The sequence below is a fragment of the Brachyistius frenatus genome, unplaced genomic scaffold (genome assembly GCF_029030835.1).
Source record: "Brachyistius frenatus isolate BFR_SWC_R1_liver_20210118 unplaced genomic scaffold, ASM2903083v1 Contig_72, whole genome shotgun sequence".
NCBI classification, from domain to species: Eukaryota; Metazoa; Chordata; class Actinopteri; family Embiotocidae; genus Brachyistius; species Brachyistius frenatus.
Window position 1 is genome coordinate 1,907,501 of NW_027210671.1, and position 10,000 is coordinate 1,917,500.

At 43.6% G+C, this 10,000-nt stretch overlaps 1 protein-coding gene across 6 annotated transcripts in view; it reads right to left on the minus strand.

The window, feature by feature from the left end:
• Positions 1–6,212: 6,212 nt before the first annotated feature.
• slc20a2 (solute carrier family 20 member 2) overlaps positions 6,213–10,000 on the minus strand; it is a 47,101-nt gene continuing 43,313 nt past the window's right edge. For 5 of the 6 annotated variants that reach the window (XM_069707872.1, XM_069707878.1, XM_069707873.1 and 2 more), the window contains exon 11: positions 6,213–7,076. In XM_069707872.1, coding sequence (XP_069563973.1) covers positions 6,912–7,076 — 165 coding nt within the window. In that variant the 3' untranslated portion in view covers positions 6,213–6,911. Of the gene's footprint in view, positions 7,077–9,998 lie in introns of all 6 variants that reach the window. The other variant, XM_069707879.1, reaches the window with a different exon arrangement.

Below are 10,000 nucleotides of genomic sequence, written 5' to 3' on the forward strand. Positions count from 1 at the left end.
AAAGATTTACTCACGTGACTTGAAGGAGAGAATAACCTGTATTGCTCTTTCCATTCGTTTCTCTCGGTCTAAAAGATCTCGGTATGCCTCCGCCGCTACCTGAAGAAATGCAATGTATGTTTGGTTTTTTTTTTGGCTCATCGGACGAGTCAAATCACAGGGTAAAAAAAAAAAAACAAAAAAAAACAACAAAAAACAACCTTTCAGTTTGGAGGACAATAAAACTGTTTTTGGATGGAAATGAACTAACCCAATCCTGCTCTCTGGTTTGTGTTTCTTTTCTTTTTTGTTTTCTTTCTTCTTCTCAGTTGCTTAACTTCTTTGCGAGCATGTACAGAATATGGTACGAATAAAGAGCTTTATCCTCCAGGTCGAGCTCAGTCGGTCTCCTCGTGTGATGCATGTCCTCCTCCGCGGCGTTGACACGCTCGACTGAAGGAAGCGCCGGAGATATTTGCATTTAAGCGCACCCGAGACTCGAGACTCGATTCCAAATTCAATTCCTGACTCGAATCCGGGAAGTGTAAACTAAACCCCGCATGAAGGAGCAGGTCTAAAGTGCGGGACTTTAACTTCTGTGTGTGTGTGAATGTTGATTTTTAACCCTTTAAACACAGGAGCCGTGTCTCAAATCACAAACTTCCCTTAGCACACTTTATGATTTTTATTTTGTATTTTTTTTTTTGGGGGAGGATGTAGTTTGTGGTGCCGTTTAATTGTTTAGCATCTAATATAATCAACTTTAAAAAAAAAAAACGACACCAGTTCAACGGCACCGTGAGGTGGAACGAACGCGTCTCTTTATTGTGGAGCTAAACCGGGGAACGAAGCCGTCCGGCCGTGTTTCTCCTGGAATCAGTCCAATCGAGAGCGATGCTCGTTATTCACAAAAATCTAAACGCCGAAAACGCAGCAAGGACCGCCGCGTGTGTGAAATCCGGCCCGTTTGCCACATTGACGAGAACGCGACACCGAAGGAACCAACAGAACAACTTCTGGACCTTTTATGAGCTGCAAAAATCACAAAGATCAGCTTTCGAGAACTTTAAAGGTCAGCGTTGATGATCCAAGCAGGATCTTAACATCACACTCCGCTTACTCTGCAGGAAAAGTCTTCCCGAGGAGCCCGGACGTCCCACGGGTTGGAAACCCAGATTTGGTACGACCCCTCAGCTGCTTGCTTTCTTTCTTTCTTTCTTCTTCTTCCAAGAATAGAGTGGAATAAAGTGATTTATTTAAGCATCAAGACAAATGAACTGCAGTGAGATTATTTTCTATTCCGTTTCGTTTTAATCTCTTTACCTCCCTGCAGAGGACGGAAATGAAAAGTGTGCTTTGAAGAGCCAATTCAAAATGAAGGGTGCCAGACGATAGCGATGCAACACATTTTAACGTGAAAGGAAGTGGTTCAGATTCTCGTCTTCAATGGTTGTGAATGTCTTTTTTTTTTAAATGGTCCAGACTGGATTTTATTACATTTAAAAATAAAAAAAAAAAAACAGAATGCGTGGAGTTAAACCTGTAAAGCAGATTGAAAAACAGGACGGTTAAAATGTTCATTTTTTATTATCGAGGTGAGGCTTGGTGGAGGTCGGTGAGGACTCGCGGTCTGACCCCCCCCCCCCCCTCCCGTGATGACGTTTTTAAGTCCCGTGCAGGAGCCACATTTGATCCGGCAGCTTCAGGAGCTTCCTGTTGTCAATTAAGACGAGAGCCCCAAATTAAATGAGCAATAACGTTTCTCCGTTTGAGTTTTCACCGGTGGAACATCTTCCTAAAACATAAAACACAACTCAGTTGATCGCAGGTATTCTTTGTAATTTTAATTCCCATAATTTAGTTTAAATGCAGACATTTTTTTTTTTCTTCACTAAAATCTTAAATAAAACATTACAGTACAATATATGCAAATCAGCAGAGCTTTAAGATTTTGTAGAAGCAGGCTACAGTTTCTTTTGATTTTTTATTCATTTTTATTTTTATTCATATATAGATGTTTTTTTTTATTGTTGTTTGTTTTTGTTTTTTTTCTTCAACTTTTGCAGGACCGGACAGTTAAGTAGCAGTAAACAGTAAAAAGACAACACAGAGCTGTAAAGCCTGCAGGCCAGCCAAGGAGCACATTCTATTACAAAACGGACCAGAAAACTAGAGACAGCACGTCAACATCCAGATGAAGGTCTGAACCGATGGGGGCCCCCCCTCCACCCTCCTCCACCTGTGAGGCGGCGCTACATCCACATAAACAGGAGAGGGCGCTATTCCACCAGGGCAGGTGGAAGCTACACGACCACACGGTGACAGCAAATGCAGTTGCACCTTCACAAGAAACAGCTCGTATTGCACATTCAGGGAGGAAGAAATGGCACATTCTGTTTCAGTATCTCGACACGAAACAACAACAACAACAACAAAAACAAAAACAAAGGTCATTGAACAGTTACAACGCAGTAGAAGCACAGGAACTCCCTCAATGGCAATTACATCATTGATTTATACCGATCAGCTGAAACGGTCTGGTCGAAAATGCTGTCCCTCTCTACGGGGAGGGAAAGTGGCAAACTACGCCATCTGGTGGTCATACTCCTGCCTCAACCTCAACCTCAACGCGTGGTTCGATGCGTTTCTAGGTTTTTAAGTTGAAAAAAAAAAAGAAAAGAAGTTCAGTCTACACTATAATCGATTGATAAAGGTTTCTGTGTGCGTGTCTCGGTCTGCGCTCTTCTTGCGTGTTTGAACTCGTGGTATTTTTTTTTTTTCACATTTTCTGTGATCTGATTATTTACTCATTGTTTAGATGTGAAATGCGTTGTTGTTTTTTTTTTTCTCAGAGGCTTCAGCGTCTAACTGGCTGTCTTCCTTTTAAATTCAAGGCGAGGGTTTCTCTTAAGGCCGCTTGCCGCCGCCACCAGATGGCTGAGTTTCACATTCCCTCCCCATCTTGAGCAGTGCATCCCTTTCGGCCTATCAGGACTGAAGAATGCGTGGAAACAAAAAAAAACAAAAACAAAAAAATTCAAACAAAATTGTGAGTTGCAAAAAGGGGGTCGTACGGCGCGTGGTGATGATGTACGAACCAGATGTCTGAAGCGAAGGACGGAGCGTCCCTCCCCCCTCCCCCCATCACATGTCTTTCCTCCCGTCTTTTAAAAAGCTGAACTATTTTTTTTTTTTACCGCTCGCATCCTAAATGAAATATCTTTCTACCGCTGATTTAGGCGTCAAAAGGTTACAAGTCAGCGATAGATTTGTTTGTTTTTTTAACCACATCTGACTTCTGAAGGAATAAATAAAAATGGAACTTTGACAGATGAAAACTCGAGGACGATAAAACGCGTGCCTCTTCGTCTTCATCGTCTTCTGCTGCAGTCTGAGCTTTCTGCACATATAAACAACATGTCGCCTGGCCGGTTCAGTTATAAAAGTTAGAGAGACGTTAAGAGTTATGTCGTCTCCCTGAAGAAAATAAGGTGATCTTTGATGTCTTGGGAACGAGGCGTGGTGTTTTCTGTTTTAAAGTGTACCCCCCCTCCCCCACATCCGTCCCGTGTAACAACGCAGCGTGTAGAAGAGTAAAAAAAAAAAAAAAAAAAAGGGCACACGAGCTTCAAGAGTGGTCACCTGCCCCCCCCCCAAAAAAAAAAAAAAAAAAAAAACAAGGAAACAAATGTCCTCACGGTCCAGTTTTCAGTTACCGAGGTTTTAGTTCCTCAACTGCAAATATCTAATCTTCTCCGATTCGCCCCCGGCGAGAAAAAGTCGCCCCGGTTTTGTGTTTTTTTTTTAGCGAGACGCTGTCCTGCTCTCGCGGCTCATGATCGAAGCGGTAGGGAAACAAAATTACAAAGTGTTTTCATCTAAAATTCAAAAATAAAAATGGTCATTTAAAAATCTGATCTACTGGCAACCGACACGTCAAGTCTTAACGTGTTAGAGGAAGCGCACTGGGCTTCAAGGGGACCGTGGCGCACGGCGCCGGCGAGGCCGCGCCCCCCCCCCCCCCCTCGACCCCCCGCCCCGGCCAGGTCTCCCATCAGCCCCGCAGCGTGTCCTCCAAAGTGTCCGGAAGCTCGCCCAGGTTTAAAACTCAGATATGGTAGAAAAATATATAGTTTTGATGAAATTTCTCTAGTTATTCTCTTCATTACTGAATTGCACCCATACATGTAGTGTTAACGCGTTGTAGTAGCAGTGTAAAGATACAGGGATCATGATTAGCACTACTACGACACGACAACAACAACAACAACAACAACAACAACAAACAAAAGAAAAACAAGTCATGGCGCACACACTTGCTCTCGCTCTCTTTCTCTCTAGACACTTCTGGTTTTTTGTGTGTTTTTTTTTCTTGCACTTAAAAACTCGTGGTTAATAGTTTGTCTTTCATTGGCATTAGGCAACAGTATTTTTTTCTTAACAGATACTCTACAATATGGTTACGATGTAAACACCACAGTACTGAATTATTTTACTGTATCTGCACAAAGTAAAACACAATGTTACAAGGCAAGTGGCTACTTAAGCATAGATTTGTTCATGAGAGGAAAAAAATTAAAAAATTAAAAAAAAAATCAGAAACACCACAAGAACAAAACAAAACAAACAAACAAAAAGTAGTTGCAACACCTGGCATCGAGTTTGTTCCAAAAAAAAAAAAAAAAAAGCAAAGCTTTTGACTTTGTTCGTCTGCCGGTCAGGGGACCCGGTTAAAAAGCTGGTGATGATCATTACTACCCCAGTACTATCGCTGCCAGATAAATTGATCCAAAGCCTTGTGATATTTTTGTGGCGTGAGCGGCCCGTAAAACTAAAAAAAAATAAAAAAACCCCAGCGGGTTTCGATTCGGCCCTCGACTCGACCTCGTGATATCTGACTAACCTTTAGCACTTTGACTGGAACCGATCGAAAGCTCCTGCACTCCAAACAGCAGCCGCCCGGTCCGAGGAGCTACAGGTGTGGCCGGGGTTGAATCCCCCCCCCCCCCCACCCCACCCCCCCACTTTCCACATCTGCGTAACAAGGCCGAGTTCTAACGCGACGGTTTGACTCTTTTAAGTGTTTTGACGTGACGCAGAACCGCCGTCTTGACGCGCCCGGGCCTCCCGGTGAGACGAGCCTCCGGGAGGGTTCGCGGGGCCGCAGGACGAGCGGGGCGGTCTCCGACGATCCGACCCGGACGCGGACGGCGTCGAGGTCCGTCACCGGCGGGGAGCCTTTGATATGAGGAGGCGACTCCGGTAACTCGGTGGCTTCATGTAGGAAAATTTTAAAAAAAATTTAAAAAAAAAATTAAAAAAAAGGCAAACGGATGAAGATACGTGAACTTTGCGCGAGACCTCGTCGGAGTGCGTTTGTACGTGTCCGATCACTTTTGAGTGTTTTGGCGCGTGCCGGCCCTCCGCCTCGCTTTTGAATTGGACGCGCGGGCGACGCGGCATACTTTGGCGTGGCTCTGCTCTCGACGTGAGCAACCTAACCCTCTTGTCTGACACCTTGGCAGAACTTCCTGTCAACACCGCTGATGCGATAAAAACCAGAAGGAAACTGAGCGGCTCCGACTTCCGATTCGCTAAAACTTTTACACTCAAAACGCGGTTTTCAGATCCATAAACTTGTGCCGACCTCAGAACAACCTGTCGAGCGTGTGTTTAAATGGGCCGCGGGGATGAAGCGCACTGTCAGGTTTGACATCATGATGAGGTGAAGAGCCCCCCCCCCCCCCCCACCTACCTCCCTCCCTCCCACCTCTACCCCCCCACTGAAACCACCCTTCCCCTCCCCCCCGCCCCTTCTCCCCTCCCCCAAACCAAAACTCTGTAAGGACATTATTTACAGTACAAATTACAGTATAATACATCATTAAAAAATATGAGATCCATCTCTAAAAACATACAGGAGCTCTTGACTTGACAACAACAACAAAACAAAAAAAAAATCAACTCTTTAGTAAATTAGGTTTCTATGGTATCATGTGGAAAACAATAATAATAATAATAATAATAAAAAAAGAAGCAGAGTGACAGTCCCACCACCCCTCTCTGAGGCGTCCTTTCTGTTTGGCCCCAGTTGTACCTGGCGAGCGTTTTCAAAGTGACTTGATGGATGGGGTTGGTTGACCGCACATCTTTTCTTTTTTCTTTTCTTTTCAACTTTAAAGCAAGCCGCAATACAACAAATCACACTCAATCCAGTATAACGATATGTACAGTTGTTGTTGTTTTTTTCTTTTTTCTCCCGGCGTTTTGGAGTAATGATAATAAACACGTGACCAGCGATGCTACATGGGACTGCAGGCAGACAGATAGAGATTCACTGCAGGCATGTCTGTCACTTTAGATGCAGATTAACTGCCTATTTTTTTTTTTTTTTTTTTTAAATCATTTTTAAGTCATGTGCTCTTTTATTTCATTTCATGAAGAGGCTGAAACTCCCAACAAACATAATTCTTGTTAAAAGTTGTTAAATGTAAGCTCCCTATTATTGTCTTATGTACAGCAGATTGAATGGTACATTGGTTACACAATTTCTTACGCACCCCAAAAAAAAAAAGAAAGAAAAAAAAAAAGAAAAAAGGAATAAATAAAAACCGATCTGAAACTCAAACGAGTCAAAAAGATCTCTGGACTACGGAGCCAGGCAGCATGTGAACCAACCCTCCTCACATCCACAGTACAACCGAGTCCATGCGTTTAACTCCCTGCCTCCATTTTCCCTCTCTTCACAATCACCTTTGCTCATTTCCTCGCTTCGTTTCCTTTATCTGCAACCCGGACGCTCGAGCTGTGGTTTTCACCCAATCTCCCCTCCCTCACTCCCTCTATCTCTTTCTCTCTCTCTCCCTCCCCCTCTCTCTCTCTCTCTCTGGCTCTCTCCTTCCTCCTCCGCTCTCCCTCCCAGCCGAGTGCCCTCAGACGAAGGGCAGGATGCCGTAGACGAACAGGGCCATGACGGCGGCGCTGAACAGGCCGGCCACGGGCACCGTGACGAACCACGCCAGGAAGATGTTCCTGAAGAGGTGCCAGTCCACCGCCCTCTGGGAGCGGATCCAGCCCACGGCCACGACTGAGCCCACCTGGGGGCCGCGGCACCGGGAGGGAAGGAGAAAGAGAAACAATCAGAAGCAGCACGGAACAAAACGCTCGCAGTGGCAAACTCAAAAGACGGCGAAGAGCTGCAGGCTTTTCGTGCTCTCATGAAGATCCCGATTGTTTTGGAGGCATCGGTTTTATTGCCTAATTCCTAAAATAAGCCTTTGTTTGGCGATTATTTGTCCATTTAACTCTTAACAGACTTAAAGCGGGCAGCTGATTATTAAACAGCTGGTGAGTGGTGGAAATGATGTAATGTGTTTGAGGCCTGCGGCTCTATTAGTCAGTGGTGGAAGAAGTCAGCGTAAAATTAGTCCATTAAAAGTAAAAGTCCTTCACTCAGTTTGATTCAAGTAAAAGTGAAGACATGCACTTCAAGCGCTGACAGTCGAAGTAGATCTACTACTCATAACACCTGGAGTGTTACAATAAATACCATTTTATTACTAAATGACCAACACTGAGGTACTTGTGTGTAAACTGGAGCCATTTTGATATGATCATATCTGATAAAACGATCACACATTTAATGTGTCAAAATGAACTCGGCAAAGTAACTCGTAGTTACACCTCAATACTGAAGTACAATATTCCCCTCTGAGATGAGGTTGAGCTGAAGTATAAAGTGGGAGAGAAGTACCTTATAATTGTACTCGAGTAAAAGTACGTTCCACCACTGACAACGGCTGACCCAACAAGACACGCAGGTAAGTAAACAAAGGTGATGACACACTGAACAGAAAGCCTTCAGCTCTTCAAGACCAGCTCAGGTTCAAATGTCTGTTAGTCACAGCAAGCCGATTGTACAAGCTATCAATATCTACGTACAAATATTAGGGGTGGAAGTCTGAGATTGGCAGGTTTAGTGTATCAAATGTCCAACACTTATCTCTTTATTAGGCTGGAAATATATATATATATATATATTTTTTTTAAAAAGGACTTATTTTGAGATGTTTATTTATTTCTGCAAATGTCGGACTTCCACTGCTGCATTGTTAATTCATTTTTATGGCAACGATCCCCTTCGAATTTCAGACGCCCCGTTGTGTTGGCGTCTCACGTGCAGTGACCGCCTGGTTTCAGCTCTGCTTGTGATGCTGCAGGTGAGCAGGAGCTGGACTGTGTCCGCCTGCTCTGATAACGCCCACAGTAACACCAGACCCCCTCCCGTCCCGCTCCGACTGAAAGCGGAAGGTCGGGTCGACGTGGGCCAGTCCCGTTTGTGGTCGAAAGGTCAGTCTTACCGGTAACACTGCGACCACTCCGTCAAAAAAAGAAAAACATCTCCCAATAAGGAGAGTTCAGTCCAGTCGCCTGACTGATAGCTTCATAGAAACCTTTCTCAGATTCCCCTCGTTCACATCAGGATTACAAAAGCAGTCGATCAAAAGCGGAGCCTGCGGGAACAACGTTAAAACTTTGTGGCCGTGACGTTTGTTTACAGGCATTTGTAGTATCTCAAGCACGCAGTAGCAACTACTGAACCCAGTGCGACCTTGGTGTTTGTGTTCGCGTTGCCTGCAGAGCTTTTGAAACAGTGAGTCACTGTACATGAGGAAACCATAGCAACACGCGCACTGCAGTTGGACATCGAATTGGTTTTTACCTTCAGAGATATAAAAAAAAGTCTACGTAAAGAAAACCTCAGGAAAACCAAATGGATGCCCATCGCTGCTCATCCTCACAGTAATCTCAACAAGAGTTTTCAGCATCGCCTTAAATCAAAGTACAAAAAAAAAGGCAAACAGCCTGAAATCTAAGCCGTCTGAAATTGTACGATTTAGATTTTTTTTTTTAAATGTTTTTTTATTTTGTCCGACAATGTCCGTCTGTGTGATTTCGACACATTTACTAAATCATTCAAATCACCACGATTCTGTATCTCTAAACATCAGCAGATGTAGCATTTGGGCAGAGCAGCTGACTATACTTTGTTTTAGGAAACAGAAAAAGGGTATTTGGAGGTGAGATGAAAATGAGGTTTGGATGTTGATGTTGATGTTGATGTACAGACAAATTGATCATCAGTGATTGGAAACCCATTTTGAGTCTTGCGCAGTTTCCCCTCAGCTAACTTGTTATTGTTGCAGCTTGAGAATTAATTTAAAAGTGTCACGATGCTTTTATGTTTTAGTTCGTTATTATGCAGTAAAATCTTTCCCTTGTTCAGACTTTGCACGTGTTGCTTTCCGGCAGAAAGAGAGGAGGCGACTGGTGAAATCGTTCGGCATATAACCACGACACGCATGCTTTTACGAAATCAGTTTTTGTAAAGGTAAACAAAACGGTTAGCTACGTGTTCCCCCATTTTGGTCTAAATGCTCAGCTAAGCAGCTGGTGGCTGTAGTTGAATAGTTGACAGACATGACAGTGGTTTCAGTCTTCTAGTAGCTCTCTGCGAGGAATTTAACAGCATTTCCCAAAATGCTTATCTATCTTCTTTTTTTTTTTTTAACTCGTATTCCTGGTGCTGTGGGAACAGCAGCTCAAGTTTAACCTCTCAAAAATCAAAATTATATTTCAATAAAAAGAAACATGTTGTGAAAACACTTTTACTACTAATTTAAGAAGTAAAATAAAGAAAAACAGACGTGAATACCCGATAAAAAACGGATCAAATCTCCGCTTTCAAATAGTGTAACGAAACAACTCTACAGTTGCATTAAACTGCTCTCAAACACGAAAGCATCCAACTGTTTCATTTTTTTTTTCTTTGATATAACAAAACTCCCTTGAGGAGTAAACGCTGAAGCTTCGCTGCTGGAGGAAAACTGCACGACAAGTCAAAACTTCAACTTCAAGAGTTGTGATTGGCTTTGGCGATTGGCAGCTACAGGTGAAGCAATGAGGTGGAGCTCTGAGAGAGCCCTCTAGCACGGCTTCGCTACCAATGACTCCAATACCT